Here is a 16,298-nt window from a genome sequence, read left to right on the forward strand (position 1 = left end):
GGCTGTCCCAATGAAAGCCTTATATAGAGTCATATAATTAAAGAGCTGGAAGGGACGCCAAGGGTCATCTAGTCCAACCCCCCAGCAATGCAGGAATCACAGCTGAAGAATCCCTGACAGATGGCCATTCAAGCTCTGTTCAGAAACCTCCAATGAAAGAGGGTCCACCACTTTCCAAGGGAGTCCTTTCCATCGTCAAACGGCTCTTACTGTCAGAAAGAGGCAGAAATTCAACATGTGTAGCTTTTCCTGGCACAGGGGTGCAGATGAACACCTGCCCGTTGTTGCAACTGTTACAGGCACAGGATCTGTGTCAGTGGGGAGTAAGCCACAAACCCTACCAATACGATCCCCACCGACTCTCCCTGCCATGGGTAACTCCATTCCAAAACAATTTGAGTTGGAATCATGAAGTATCTACCTGTAGAGCAGTTTCATACAAGTGTAAGATTTCATGCCCCAGGGAATCTTGGGAACTGTTGAGGCCTTAGCGGTTTTTGTAAGAGAGGCCCAAGCCCTCTCACCTGAGACACCAACTTCCAGGGAGAAGGGGGACGCCGACGTCACGCACATGACATCGAAATGTCGGGAGGAGCCAGTGGCAGAGCCAAACGCAGTGGCAGCATGGGTTCAATGGCCGGCAACTCCATCGCCTACTGCTGCTGCTGCCACCGCTGGCTTCGGTCTGCTTCCCCATCCCTTCCCCTCGGTGGCAGGAGGAGGAGAGGGAGGCGGCCACAGAATCTGGGTCATGCTCGGCTCCACACTTGGCCTCCTCTGCCTCCTTTGAACATGGGGGGGTCCAGCCCTCTCCCCCAAAATATTGGGGGCCCCAAAAGGCCTCGGTCCCTAGGAGTTGGAGGCCCTGCCTCTCACGGTAGTGCCCAGTGTGCAGCAGCTGTGAAAAAGGCAAATTCCATGCTAGGAATCATTAGGAAAGGAGCTGAAAATATAAATTGCCAGTTTCATAGTGCCATCATACAAATCTATGGCACAGCCGCATTTGGGGTTTCCATTCTAGTCACCTCACCTGAAAAAATGGATATGGCAGGTTCCCCTAAACTATGGTTGCTCCCCTAAAAACAGAGATTCTAGTCCTCATGGTTCTCAACGAACGACTGTTTTAAATAGGAAAACAGGAAGCTGCCTCGCACAGAGTCAGGCCACTGGGTCTGTCTAGCACAGAGTGGAAACAGCTCTCCAAGGTTTCAGACAACGGACTCTCCCAGCCCTACCTGAAGCTGCCAGGGATTGAACCTGAGACCGTTGGCATGCAAGGAAAGTGCTCTACCACTGAGCTATGACCCTTCCCAAACATTTAACTGTGACATGTTATCGTAGGCCCCACTTGTGACTATTAAATTCAGCCTGTAAATCTTTCAGTCTTTAACTTAGACCCACCCAGCTTGGGGGGAAAGGTTCTCTCACTACCATCATCCAAGCTCTTTAGGGACTCCATCCTCACCCCCCCACTTGCCCTCAGTCCTTTTAATACCTTTTATCAACACACAGCTCACATCCCCACTCAATACCTGAAATTAGCCTCGGAAGCGGAGGTGTGTAAGGGACAGCTTAGGAAATGGAGGAGAACGAGCCTACCACTCATCTGCAAAAACGCTTAATAGGGTTCATTAGGATCTGCACAATAAGCTCAGGTCTCCAGCCAAACTGCAGGAAAGAGCCCACGCCCAGATCCGATGCCTTTCAAAGAAGGAACGATCCAAAGGAGACCCCCTAAGTCTTGCACAGGAAAGTAAGCGGCCTGGGAAAAGTGGAGAATGAGGCTTGGCGTCAGCACCAGGCATTTTCTGGCAGCTGCCAAGAGCCCCCTGGCGCCGGCTGGACCCCCTCTGCCCCCCCTCCTCCTCTAGTTTACAATTTGTCTTGGGCTGTATCCATGTTAGCCCTCCTCAGAGTAGAGCCATTGAAATCAATGACCATGACTAAGCTCAAGTCCATTCATTCCAATGGGTCTTCTCCGAGTAGGACTTAGTTGGATACCACGCACCACAGGGGTAGCGGATGTAGTGCCCTCCAATTTAGTTGTTGAACGACAACGTTATCCCCTAACTGTAGGCCAAACTGAGCGGGGCTGATGGGAGTTTGAGTCCAGCAACCTCTAAGAGAGCATTGTGCTGGCTCCCCCTGATCCACTGTGAGGCAGGCAGCTGCCATTGTAAATGTGTAGCATGGAATTGTGGGAAACCTAAAGTAGCAGGTACCTCGCCATCAGGCTTTCCCTCCAACATCAATTTATTTAAGTGCCCTGATTGGGGGATATGAATTCTATAAACAAACAACAAATAAATAAATCCACCTTAGCTACTGGCCATCACAGTATCCTGCAGCAGCTAATTCCATAGGTTAACGATGCACAACTCCTGTATCCACACCACCATACACTGAAAGCCCAATTATACCACTTAAGGCTTAAGTAGTCATGTCTTCCCCCAGAGAACCCTGGGAACTGTAGGTTGCCCCTCAGAGAGCTATAATTCCCACCCCCCTTAACAAATGACAGTTCCCAGGATGCTTTGGGGGAAGCCATGTGCTCTACATGTATGGTGCGAATGTGACCTATGTGAAGAAACACTTCCTTTCGCCTTTCAGCTTCCTTACACAACCCACAGTTCTGGGGGAAAGCAGAGGGACCTCTCTCTCACTCACTCACTCACTTTCTTCACACCATGTATAACGTTATAAGTCTTAATTACGTCGATTATGTCTTCCTAGACTAGATTAGGAAACCTGTAGCCTTCCAGATGTTGATAAGACCCCTCTTATCACCCCTGGGCATTAGCTACGCTGACTGGGGCTGACAGGAGTTGGGAGCCCATCTGGAAGTTTACAGCTGAAGTTCTAAGCTAAAAAGTTCAAACGTCTCTCGAACTTTCCTAATATAGAGGAGTCACTTCAGCCCCCCTGATCATTTCAACTGCACTCTCTGCTACTTTCTGCAGCTCTGTGATATCCTTTTTTGAGACTGGTTAGTCAGAACCATACATAGTATTCAAACAGTCTTGCGCCATATATTTATTGGGAAGCTTTACGAAACTGGCAGGTCTGCTTTCAGATAGCTTGCCTAAGAATCCCCAGCAAGGAATCTCTCCTTGTTGGTGCTGACACACAAAGCAGGTTGATGTTTTCATAGAGTTATCCAGCACAACCCCAGGATCTCCCTTTTCTAGTTAGCCTCTACCAGTTCAGAACAAACTGGTTTATATGTTTATATACGAAACCCTTTACGCTTACTTACACTAAACCCCAATTGCCGTTTTTGTTGGCTGTTCGTCCAGTGGAGATGTTTGTAGTCTGCTCAGATTGCCGCCATCCTGAATAGTTTGCTGTCACTCACAAACTTGGCTAGCTCACTGCTCACCCCTGACTCAAGATCACTTATGAATGTTAAACAGCACCAGACCCAAACAATACAGATCCAGCTCCCTCCCCAGGACCGTGAGAAATGTATACTTATCCCTACAATTTATTCTTTAAGCAATCCATTACGGCAATGCACAAAAGTTTACTAAAAATCCTTTGGCCAGAGATTCTGTCAAAAGGTTTTTGGAAGTCTAGGGAAATTAGCACAAGGTTGCCGAGAATGGCTTTCTCTTTGCAAAAGCCGTGCTGATTCTTCCTCAGCAAGGCTTATCGTTCAACATTCTTTATCATTCTAGCTTTAATCATGCTTTCTACCAATTCTCATGGGACAGACATTAAGCTAACATTTCTGCATCCCTTTCCAAAAAAAATAGTGTCGTGCTCAGCTATGCCCTAATCATCCAGTAAAAAACATTATTTTTGTTAGACCAGCAATTTCACATTTGAGTTCTTAAATAAGTCTTGGGCAGAAGCACCGACTCATAAACCTCAAGCCCTGGATTCAAATCCCGCTACTCAGCCATGAAGTTCAGTGGGAGATCCTGGTTACGACTCATTTGACTTAACCTACCTCACAGTGTTCTTGCAATAATAAAGTGGTAAAGGGAGAAAAACCCCAACCCTGTATATGCTCTGAGCTCTTTGCAGGGTGGAATGATAATCTAATAAAAACATATTGAATCAAGGTTCCACACACACACCACCAAGCCTCCTCCATTTTTTAAAGACTGCTTACACACCATACATTTAAAGCCCACCCTCCCCCTCCCCCAATAATCCTGGGAACTGTATTTCACCTCTCACAGAGCTATGGTTCTTAGCACCCTTAGCCAACTATAGTTCCCAATAATCCTGCAGGCCAAAAACGTGTGTTAAATGTACAGTAAGAATGCAGCCCAACTGTATAAATACAAACAGGGTAACCTGCATTTGGCTGTGCCAGCTTGCAAAGCTTTAAAATAAAAATGCACACAAAATCCTATTTTCCTCATCAAAAATTTTATTTCACTGCATTGCGCTCCACACTACACAGAAGCAACTACGAAGTTCCTACCCACCACCCCACACTTTGCCTTTGTCATCTGAAAGGATTTGGCTGTTCTCAGCGCACCCTCTCAAACTTACCCCCACCCTCCATCCATGGCATCACAGGGCTGTGGGAATCCCCCTTAGGCCCTGTATTAGTGGGGTGGGGGGAGCTCACAAGACAGGAATTTTAATAGAGACCATATGCACTCCCATTGGTCTGCATGCTAAATACTCAGAGACCCTGAAAATCTGTCTGGAGATGAAAAGGAAATGGGGGTGGGCACTGGAGGCCGGGAGCTGGTTCCGGACACTGCAAAGGACTCCAGAGCAGGGGGCCGTTTCCAAGCATCTCTGTAACAGCATGCCCCCACCCCGCAAATCTTACATCACCCACCCACACAGAGAGCCCTTCCCTCATCAGCTGCCCTCTGGACTGTTATCGCCGTGGGAACATTGAACGGGAATCATTGTTCCAGGCTCTCCCACTTATGATAAGGAAACCGCTGTAAAAATGAGAACCTGGGCGGAGGCAAAGTCAGTCAGGGATCGTATCTAATGCTCACACATTGATATTTCTGGGGCAGGGTGAGGAGAGATAGAGGGTGGAAGGGCAAAACACAAGGCATCCCCCCAAAAATAGCCCAAAACATTTAAATGTCAATATCGCCATCGCATGCCAGCAGCGATTTCAAGGGTACTCAAGAGAAGCAAAGGGCACCCTGATATCAGGATAGGGCAGGAGGAAGAATGAGGGGAACCTCAAGATGAGCTCTTCATTTGCTGGAAAGTGGAAGCAGACAAAACCCCATTCAGATTGCCCTGTCTAATCCTACAAGCCCCAGTGAAGCCACCCATCTGTATGAACCTGTTGCACCCCTCAGGATATGTCAGTCAGGAGAGCAAGAGACTCTTGAATACAAGGTCGTGGGTTCGAATCCCATGTTGGGCAAAAGAATCCTGCAGTGCAGAAGTTGGACTAGATTACTGCCATGGTCCTCTCCAACTCTACTATTCTATGATTCTATTAAACCACAGGTTGTCTCCAATATGTTACTCCTATTCAGAGTAGACCCACTAAACTCAATCCACATGATTAACTGGGGACCATTAATTTCAATGGCTCTACTCTAAGGAGAATGACTCTCTTCCTCTTTCCTAGCAAACATGGAGATTCCCTCCACAACATAGACACCTGCCCCCCCCCCCTTTTATCCTCACAATAGCCCTGCGAGGCTGGCGAGGCTGACAAAGAGCAAAGAGAGACTGAGGCAATTGCTACCACTCTCCCCCCAGGGAAATTAACTGACCTGGGAAATTATCCATTTTTGAGAGCTGTTTTGAAAGGAAACGGATGGGAAAGGGGAAATTAGGCGCAATTTGCTGCTTGACATTCTGGCCCCTCAGATCTGGGCTGGGATACTGGGGAATGAGGAGAATTAAGATCAGAACCAGACAGGGGAGGGAAGAAGGGAAAGTATTCCTTGTTTCCCCATGTTGTTTGCAATGTTGGCTGGGCAGATGAGCTCTCCATCTTTGACCATTCCAGGCAAGAAACAGGATTCCCCCGAGAGAGGATTTGTCCTCACAGCTGTTTGAGAAGCATTTCTGAGGCGAAAGGAGGGGGGAAGAGGGCCATTGGGGGTGTCATTTGGCAGACACCTCAGAAACATGTTTCCTCAGGCTGTGCAAACAGTCATTAGATTCACATCCTTGGGTAAAAAAAAAGGCGGGGAGAGAAAGTAGCAAACAATCAGAGTGCGGGGCATAGAAGAAATATGGACAGTTGAGGGTTGCAAAATCCCTTGCTTTCCCTCACCCCCAGATTATATCACGCATGCACACGCATGCACCTCTCTCAAATCAGGCCCATTTGACACGTCTTGCCTCCAAAAAGCCTGCCACCCTCCCAGCACCAATGTGGCCTGGCACAGGATGCCACAAATCACTAGGCCCACATACCCCACCCCACACGCTCGATGAATTGGCCACATTTTAGAAGAGATATTTTGGGTGGGGGAGCAGAGACTGGGTGAGATTGTGGGTGTTTGCAGGAATTTTTCCAGCAAGGAGGAATAAAACACTGAAAGCAGGAAGATTCCTCGCCCCAAAATGAAAACATTGTCTGTATATTTTGCCTCCTATCTCAGGTTCTATGAATGCTAAAAACCTGACTCTTTGGAAAAAAGAAAAGAAAACTGAGAATATGGTTCCTCACCAGGAGGGAACTTCACCCTTCCCCACCCCAGAGTGAACACCCACAGATAAGACACAAAATTGTGAGCGTGTTTACACACAAACCACAAACCAGTGTCAGAGATTTCTTGTTAACACCAAACTTTCACCCAGTTTTCCTCTAACAGAAGGAGACAGACTGCCCCATCCATGCTCACCCTCCCCGTAATATTCTGACACAGGAGTCTGGGGTGTGTATACAAAACACACACACATGTGCACAAAGAGAAAATATCACTTTGTGTGTACTGGAGCTTCCCTTAGCATTTTTCCTTAACAGTTTCAATCAGGACAAGTCCTGAATTCCTTCCCTTAAGTCCTGAATCTTCTCTACTAAGGGGTGATTGCCTGCCCCCCACTATCTCCCCCCCTCTCCCTGACACAAAAATCCCCTTTGATCAATGAGAGGGGCCCAGGCCCATTGATCTAGCTTGTATGTCTTGCCTAAGGCTCTGGGCTTCCTTTTTTGGGGTTGGATAGAGCAAAAGGAAGGAAGGCCAAGAGGGCTGTTGTCATAGTGCTTAGATTGTGAAACCCCCAGCAGGGCTGAAGAAGGGAAAGTAGGGGGGGGGGCAGAAGTCAGAAGAAGCTTGTTCCTGCCCCCCAGTAACCAAGGCCCCAAGGGAATGGAGGAAATAATCAAGGATTTCTTATTTCTGCCCCACAATCACTGGGCCCCACTGAAGTGATCCAGTGGGTCCCTTCACTGTAAACATCCAAAGCCCCATTCAGGCTGATCTGCCAAATCCACCCCCACAATTCAAATGCCACCCCCCATCTACTCATTCTAGGTTCCACATATACCATTTATTGGTTTTTAACCTCACTCTTGCACCAAGGGCCTCAGGCCTCTCCCTCCCTTCCGGTTCTTCCAAAGCAACTATACTCTATTCCGAACTTAAAAATGGAAAGCATAATGCTGGTGGTCAAAAAAAGAGGTTCAAAGACTGTCTCAAGGCAAATTTTTAAAAATGTAGTAGAAAGGTAAAGGTACCCCTGCCCGTACGGGCCAGTCTTGACAGACTCTAGGGTTGGGCGCCCATCTCACTCAAGAGGCCGGGGGCCAGCGCTGTCCGGAGACACTTCCGGGTCACGTGGCCAGCGTGACAAAGCTGCATCTGGCAAGCCAGCGCAGCACACGGAATGCCGTTTACCTTCCCGCTAGTAAGCGGTCCCTATTTATCTACTTGCACCCGGGGGTGCTTTCGAACTGCTAGGTTGGCAGGCGCTGGGACCGAGCAACGGGAGCGCACCCCGCCGTGGGGATTCGAACCGCCGACCTTTCGATCGGCAAGCCCTAGGCGCTGAGGCTTTTACCCACAGCGCCACCCACGTCCCCAAAATGTAGTATAAACACCAACAATTGGGAAACACTTGCCTGCGAGCGCTCCAGTTGGAGAACAGCCTTTACCAAAGGTGTCATGGGCTTTGAAGACATTCGAACTCAGGACACAAGGGAGAAACGTGCTAAGAGGAAGGAACGCTTGGCAAATCCACACCGTGATCAACTCCCACCTGGAAACCAGTGTCCCCACTGTGGAAGGATGTGTGGATCCAGAATTGGCCTCCACAGTCACTTACGGACTCATTGTTAAAACCGTGTTTATGGAAGACAATCTTACTCGGCTACAAGTGATCACCAAAGAAGAAGAAGATGATAAACTCTCCCCACACCCGACACCATCTGCCCATCTCCAAGACAGCCCCAAACTCATAGAGCTTCAGAGACTGCCTTTGCTTCAATTTTGGGTCTAAGTGGCTCAGTGGGGCAGGCCTGTATGCATCTGCCGCAAGAATGCACCCCACTGAGAGCACCCCATGAGCATACACACACGCCAAAGGCTTAGCCAGTCCCCTTGCGGGCAGATTCCCCTATAGAGAACACCCATGTCCCATAGAGAACCCCTGTGAATTGCAGTACAGTACACAACCTCTTTTTTATCATAAAAAAACACTTCATGTTCATAAAATGTACACACACCAAAATCAACATTCGGGGCACATGGGAGTATAAATGCACCGGAAACTAAATGGGGGCGGGTGGGCTGGGGGAGAGACAGGGATAGGGGGCTGGCAGTCAACAAAGCCTCCCTCTTTTTACAAACACCGAGAAAAAGTTGGAAATGTTGGGGGGGGGGCGGAAATGCTTCTTGTCTCCCTAGATACCACCCAGCGCATTGCACATTTAAAGAAAAAAAAATCCTTCCGGCGCAAGGAAGGCAAAAAGATATCTCGATTTGAAGACTTTGGGAGGTTAAAGTTCCTGAAAAAGCGAAAAAAGGCAAGGAGGGGGTCTGTCTCCAGAAAGAGTCAGGCTAACAGGAGAAAAAGAGAGAAAGCAGGAAGAGTGGGAGGGCGAAGGCATCAACTCCACCCAGTGTCTTGACAGCTCAGGGCAAGGGAGCCTTGGAGAGGTCACGCTTGGGGGCAAGTGGGACAGGGAAGCGAGACAGGGGAGGGTCAGGCTGAAGTTTGGAAGTGGGAGTTGGAGATACTGTATGCTCTAAGGGGGCTTCAAGGAGAGGAAAAGGCAGCTTTGGGGCCCACCAAGAAGGTCTTTTCCAAGGAAAAGTGGCTCTACTAAAGGAAGAGATAGGGTGGGGTGAAACAAGTCAGAGGGGACCCCCGTGTTTTCTCCAACCCCTTCCCAGGTTGTTGCTCTGCTGTGAATTGTGGTTGAGTGTATGTGTGTCAAGAAATAGAAGCCAAAAATAAATAAATAGCAGAATTAGGGACTGGGAAGGGGGCTTCCCAAGACTGATGGAGAAAGGAAATACTCTTTCAAGGAAGTGGGGGGGGGATCCCCACTTAATACAGAGAGCTTTTTCCTCTCCTTTGGGAAGGGGCGTCCCTATGGAAACCATGGGGGAGCTGCAGATAAGTGAAAAGAGGGGAGGATTTGTTTCTGCAACAAAGTTTGCACGAAGCCGCCAAAAAAATAAATGAATAAAATAAAACTCAAATGTAAAGAATTGGGGAGTTTGCAAAGGAATGGAATTTAGGAGTGTCATAGGAGATAAGGGGGGAAAGAGGCGGAGAGTAATGTAGAGAGGGAGTCAAAAGGGAGGTCTAAAGTGTAGGAGGACAGAGGAATAATATATTTCTCTCTACAAGAAGGGAACCCCCAGTAAATAAAACAGTGGGGTGTAAAGATACAGATAGGGGACAAGATCGCTCCCTATAAAGGATCCACCACCCCACAAAAAAACCCAGAGGCAGCAGCAGAATAAGAGAAGGGGGAAAGCAGGGGAAAGCAGGGGAAATGGGCAAACTACCAAATCTTTACTTTTGGAAGTCAGGGGGTTCCCCCCAAAGTAAACCAATGGGGTACACGGGCATGGAAACAGACTGTTGCGCAGAAAAGACCGACAATCTGAAGCGAGGGGATAAGTGAGGGAACGGGGGCTTCGGGTGGCCCACACACCCACCCCACTGAAAAGGGGATCCTCTCTTAAGATCAAAGCAAGCCTGCAGAAGGGAGGGTGGCTATTTTGCAAGAAAAGTTTGCAAGGCAAGGAAGGGGGAGATGTGGGCTCGTCCCGCCCTCCGAGACTCACCTCGTCCCATTTGATGAACTTGCTGCCTTTCATCAGGGTCTCCGGGACCTTCAGGGGCTCCAGCTGGAGCGCGTGGACCTCCGGGCGCGCCCCGGCCATGGCTGCGGCGCTCCTGGCCCGGGACCCCCGCTGCCCGTGCGGAACCGCCGCCGCTGCCTCTCCCTGGGCGGGGACTGCGCGCAGGGGTGGAATCGGCCCGGGAGAAGGCGCTTAAAGAGACCGCCCGGTTCCTTCTTGGAGGGAAGCGGAGGTAGGAGGAGCTGCGTGGCGGGGCTGGGGGCGAGGACTCCGGCGCGCAGTGCTCCGAGCGCGCGTAAGCCCCGCGGGGATGGTGGCGAGGGTTCACTTCTGGAGAAACCTGCCCGGGAAAGTGGGCCGTGCGGTGCAGTGGTTAGAGAAGCTCCAGATGTTGTTAAGACTCCAACTCCCATCATCCCTGGCCAGTGTCCATGCTGGCAGGGGGCTGATGGGAGTTGAAGTCCCAACAACATTAACTTATGGTCTGTGTATGTGGTTTGGGAGCTGCAGGGGAAAACAATGCTGTCCAAGGTTGTAAAGACTGCGGAGAGAATAATTGGGTGCACTCTTCCCACCTTGGATCAAATCTATGCTTCCAGGTGCCATAAGAAAGCTGCAGAGATAGTGCAGGATAGTGCGCACCCCAGAAATGATCTCTTTCAGCTTCTGCCTTCTGGAAGAAGGTACAGTGGTACCTTGGGTTACATACGCTTCAGGTTACAGACTCCACTAACCCAGAAATAGTGCTTCAGGTTAAGAACTTTGCTTCAGGACGAGAACAGAAATCGTGCTCCGGCGGCGCGGCAGCAGCAGGAGGCCCCATTTGCTAAAGTGGTGCTTCAGGTTAAGAACAGTTTCAGGTTAAGTACGGACCTCCGGAACAAATTAAGTACTTAACCCGAGGTACCACTGTACAGGGTTATAAAGACTAGAACTAGCCGCCTGAGAAACACTTTCTATTCAAATGCGATTTTGGTTTTAAACGCAGTGTAAGGTACAGTGGTACCTCTAGTTACGTACTTAATTCGTTACGGAGGTCCGTCCTTAACCTTAAACTGTTCTTAACCTGAAGCACCACTTTAGCTAATGGGGCCTCCTGCTGCCGCTGCGCCACAGGAGCATGATTTCTGTTCTCATCCTGAAGCAAAGTTCTTAACCCTAGGTATTATTTCTGGGTTAGCAGAGTCTGTAACCTGAATCGTATGTTACCTGAAGCGTATGTAACTCGAGGTACCACTGTAGTCTCTATGTGAGTATATTGTATTCAATTATGGGGTATCAGAGTTTTTAGGGGCTAACCAGGCTGGGATAGCTGGCTTGTTGGTTTTTGAATGTCTGATGTAGATTTTTCGATTTCGTTGTTCTGTATGGGACAATGACAATAAAGATTATCGTATCGTAAGGGAGCCCGCCCGCTCCCCCACTTCTGGGTTTAGGGTGTCGGATTCAGATCGGGGGAGACCCGGGTTCAGTTTGTGCGTCCCGCCAGCCACAAACAGGAGAGGAGAGTGTCCCCACAGGCACGCTGTGAAAACAGGAAGCTGGACTAGATGAGCCATTGGCCTGATCCAGTAGGTTCATTTTCTCTTCTCATGTTCTTACGTCGAGGCCAAACAGCTGCTTCTGGAAGGCTCACATTTTTTTCCACCTAGCAGCAAATTGGTCCTCTGTGGTAGACTGCCCCTGTGGCTGGAGGCTCTACTCAGCTTCCACCGCTAATAGCAGACCAATTCTCTCCATCCTATGATCAGTTCACTGTGGAAGTGTGGACCTGGGAGAGACCAGGGTTCAAATCCCCACTTGGCCATAAAGCACACTGGATGGGCTTGGGGACAGTCACTGCCCAGGGTTGTTGTGTGGGGACTAAATGAGGAGGGGGAGAAGCATGCAAGCCACTTTGAGCTCCTTGGAGAAAAGAAGACAGGATATTAATTCAATCTATTATTATTATTATTATTATTATTATTATTATTATTATTATTATTATCTCTTTTGCTCTCAGCCAAGCCTACCTCATAGGGTTGTTGGGAGGATAAAATCCACACATGTATTCTGAGAACATTTAAATTCCACCTAGGGCCATGCTGCCAAAACAGTAGATACTTAATCCATCAACCACTTTTCAGGATTTCTGAAATCCCAGACCTGTGATACGGGTCTCTCTTGAGGAACTGTATCTTTGTCCTGCAAAGGTGGTTCCCTACTTCTGTTCTAAAGGTTGCAGAAAAGATTGGGGGAAGTCTTGCACCCATTTTATAGATTATGGGAGAGGGAGAGTCCTGGGGTGGCAATTATTATGCTGCCGGATGTTGGGTAGTGGTAGTCAAGGAACAGCAAATGTGGAAAGTGCTTTAAGGCACTGAGGCTGGCTGTATATACATTTAAAGCACACCCTCAAAAAAAAAGGATACAGTACTAGTTTGTTCGAGAAGCTTCCTCAATGATATCCCTTTGTCCCCATCTGCACTATTTCAAGCCGTTTCATTGCACTTTAAACAGTCATGGCTTCCCTCACCAAATCTGGGAACTGTAGTTTGTTAAGGGTGCTGGGAGTTGTTAAGAGAGAGCCCCATTCCCCTCACAGAGCTACAATTCCCAAAGTTCCCTGGGAAGAAGGATTATTGAGTATTAAACCACTCTGGGAATTGTAACCCATTCAGGGGAAATAGTGATGTATGGAAGTGAGAGCTGGACCATCAAGAAGGCTGATCGCCGAAGAATTGATGCTTTTGAATTATGGTGCTGGAGGAGACTCTTGAGAGTCCCATGGACTGCAAGAAGATCAGACCTCTCCATTCTTAAGGAAATCAGCCCTGAGTGCTCCCTGGAAGGACAGATCCTGAAGCTGAGGCTCCAATACTTTGGCCACCTCATGAGAAGAGAAGACTCCCTGGAAAAGACCCTGATGTTGGGAAAGATGGCGGGCACAAGGAGAAGGGGACGACAGAGGACAAGATGGCTGGACAGTGTTCTCGAAGCTACCAGCATGAGTCTGGCCAAACTGCAGGAGGCAGTGGAAAACAGGAGTGCCTGGCGTGCTCTGGTCCAGGGGGTCACGAAGAGTCGGACACGACTAAACAACTAAACAACAACAATAATTCTCAGCACCCTTAATGAACTACAGTTCCCAGAATTCGGGGGGGGGGAGGAGCCACGACTGTTTAAAGTGCAATGAAACTGCTTGAAATAGTGCAGACGGGGCCATTATTGCTGTTCAGAAAGGCCATAGTACCAACAAACAAACAAAAGTGGGAGAAAAATATGCCAGAAGTTTTGTAAAACATTCCTGAATTTCAGCAGGATATGCACTGCTTGGAAGGGAAGCTGTGTGGGGACACCCCCCTTCCAAAAAAAAGCACCTTTGCAGGTACAAATAGTATTGAACGTGGGAACCTGTGTGACTGCTCTAATAGCACCAGGAACGCAAATCATCACGAGCATGAAATAAAAAAGAAGTCTGGAGGGGTCCTCAGTGTATGGTGTGTGTACATAGCTACAGATGTCAGCGAACTGAGGGGCTGGTTTGTTGAAAGGGCAGCATGCCATGCAAGCCTAGGCAAAATGAAATCTAAGTGCAAGCTGCTTTTGAGATTTAAGGTTGTGGGCCCTTTAAGGAGGCAGAAGAGTGCTGTGGCACTGGGTCATAAACATCATTAAATGTCGCTCATCGCTGATCTTAGAGTGGGATGGGAATTTCCCCAGCTTACAGCTCCTAGCCTGAGTCACTCACAACAACTACGCCATCTCCAGGGAAGAAAGGCCCAACTAGGAAAGGGAGGTTATGGCCTTTGATATCTGGGTTGTGGTCCTGGCCTTCTGCTCTCCTTTTCCACAGATGTGATGTTCAAACTGCTGAACAAGGCTGTGTACACACCATAAAGCACATTGTAAAGCACATCCCCTCCCCCCCAAGAATCCTGGGAATTGTAGTTTGTTAATGGTTCTGGGAATTGTTACTTTGTGAGGAGCAAACTACCGTTCCCATGATTCTTCAGGGTTAAATCATCTAGTCCAAGCCCCTGCAATACAGGAATCTTTCACCCAATGTGGCACTCGAACCCACAACCCTGGGATTGTGTCTCAAGCTCTACCGGCTAAGCTATCCGGCCATACTCTTTCAAGGTACAACCACCTCCCTAGTCCAAAACGCAGGCCGCTACACCAGATAGACTCCACGGCCTGTGGATGCAATACTCACCATACACTGAAAGCACATATTTCCCCGCAAAGAATACTAGCAACTATAGTTTACCCCTCACAGTGCTACAATTCCCAGCACCCTTAACAAACTGCGGTTCCCAGGATTCTTGTGGGGAAGGGGGGGGAAGCCATGTGCTTTTAAAATTATGGTGTGTCCACAGCCCAAGGCATCAGATCTCAAGCTAGGGCCGCCGTGGGAAAGGAGGACGTCACCAGCTGTAATTTAGTGGCCAGAAAGGTCATATGTGCACCAGGAAAACCTAGAGAGAATAAAATGCTGTTGTTTTGTTCCAGGCTGGAGGGCTTCCCCTGCACAGAGAGCGATCTCAGCCGCACCCTGCTTTCAAGAAAGTTATTTAACAGGATCATAGCGCTAAGCCAACTTGGCCGTAGTCCACAGAGGAAAGCAGCCTTCGCTTTTGAACTTCCAGGGAGTTGGGAGAGAATGTAAACACAGAGGAAAGGAAGAAAACAGGTCCTGACCCCACAGACTCTCTTCCTCGTCTGCGGAAGGGAAAACTGAATCACAGCCACCAAGTCACAGCGCAGAGGCGATGCTTACATCTGAGCGAACTCCGAGCGTATGTGTTTGCATAATCAGGGTGGGAAGGTTGCAAGATAAATTTAAAAACAAGAATAAGTCATTATTATTTTGATGTTGCACTGGATAATGCGTATTCCACTTCCTCCCCCACTCCCCATTTTCCTGCCAGGGTTCTGGAAAGACACCTGAAAAAGAGGGCTTTGCATTTCTCTACAAACACAGACATGAATAGATAGATAGATAGATAGATAGATAGATAGATAGATAGATAGATGGGCCAGACAAAAGCCCATTGGCTTCTTGCGTCACCTGACATCTGCTGAGTCTGGAAGCTGCAGTACCTCCTTCGAGCCAGCTGCATTGGTGGCACCCAAGTGCAAGAAAGAGAGCAAGCCAGTGGCTCCCTCTACTGGTGAACTAAGCACAGGCTTGGTCTCTGGTTCGAGACCCAAACGCTCTACGTCACCAAGGAATGCGTGGCTGCTTACAACAGAGTAGCAAATACAGTGGTATCTTGGTTCTGGAACGTAATCCGTTCCAGAAGTCCATTCGACTTCTGAAATGTTCAAAAACCAAGGCGCGGCTTCCGGTTGGCGCAGGCGCCCCGGAAACAATAGCCGACAGCCGCATCGGACGTTCAGCTTCTGAAAAACATTCAAAACCTGGAACACTTACTTCCGGGTTTTCGGTGTTCAGGATCCGAAATGTTCGAGTACCAAGGCATGCAAGAACCAAGGTTCCACTGTAATACAATAATTCATGTTTCCTAATTATCAAAAGCGTTCTCCTTGACTGTAACAAAGCCTTGGCACATGTACATAAATGCCTGCTGGCTTTTAGACATGTAATGAATATTTTATTTTAGCAGCCTAAAAGTACATTATTGGGGCTGTCACATAAATGTCAAACTCACACCTGTCACCTGCAGGAGGTATAATAAAAATAAGAATAATGTTATTTGTACTCCACCCATCTGACTGGGTTGCCCCAACCACTCTGGACGGCTCCCAACAGATATAAAAAAATATTAAGCATCAAACATTTAAAAATTCCATATATGGGGGTTCAAGTCCCCTCTCTTCTGAGTGCAACAAAGCCACTTTTTAAAAGAATTTTTGCAGTTAGGAAAGTGATGAGGAAATGCATAGAAAAACGGATGAACAAATGATGAGTGGGAAGCATATCAGGATCGACGTTCAGTAAAGATAATGCATGGTCCGACCTCCACATAAGCATCCTCCAAGCAAATCAGGATGAAGGCTCAATAATCTGGGTGCCCAGATGAGCCCTGTGACCATCCAGACATTTCTGGACTACAAATCCCATCATCCCTGACC

General features: G+C 48.3%; 1 protein-coding gene and 1 long non-coding RNA gene across 3 annotated transcripts in view; one reads left to right on the forward strand and one right to left on the reverse strand.

Annotated features, from left to right (window-relative positions):
* PLCB3 (phospholipase C beta 3) overlaps positions 1–10,332 on the reverse strand; it is a 70,928-nt gene extending 60,596 nt beyond the window's left edge. For both annotated transcript variants that reach the window (XM_028709200.2, XM_028709199.2), the window contains exon 1: positions 10,200–10,332. In XM_028709200.2, coding sequence (XP_028565033.2) covers positions 10,200–10,298 — 99 coding nt within the window. In that variant the 5' untranslated portion in view covers positions 10,299–10,332. The remainder of the gene's footprint in view (positions 1–10,199) is intronic.
* A 66-nt stretch (positions 10,333–10,398) lies between these two features.
* On the forward strand, positions 10,399–15,088 carry LOC114586168 (uncharacterized). The gene is made up of 2 exons (XR_003704070.2): positions 10,399–10,512; positions 14,712–15,088. It is a non-coding gene; the product is annotated as an uncharacterized LOC114586168 (long non-coding RNA).
* Positions 15,089–16,298: the final 1,210 nt, after the last annotated feature.

This window comes from Podarcis muralis, chromosome 16 (genome assembly GCF_964188315.1).
Source record: "Podarcis muralis chromosome 16, rPodMur119.hap1.1, whole genome shotgun sequence".
Taxonomy (NCBI): domain Eukaryota; kingdom Metazoa; phylum Chordata; class Lepidosauria; order Squamata; family Lacertidae; genus Podarcis; species Podarcis muralis.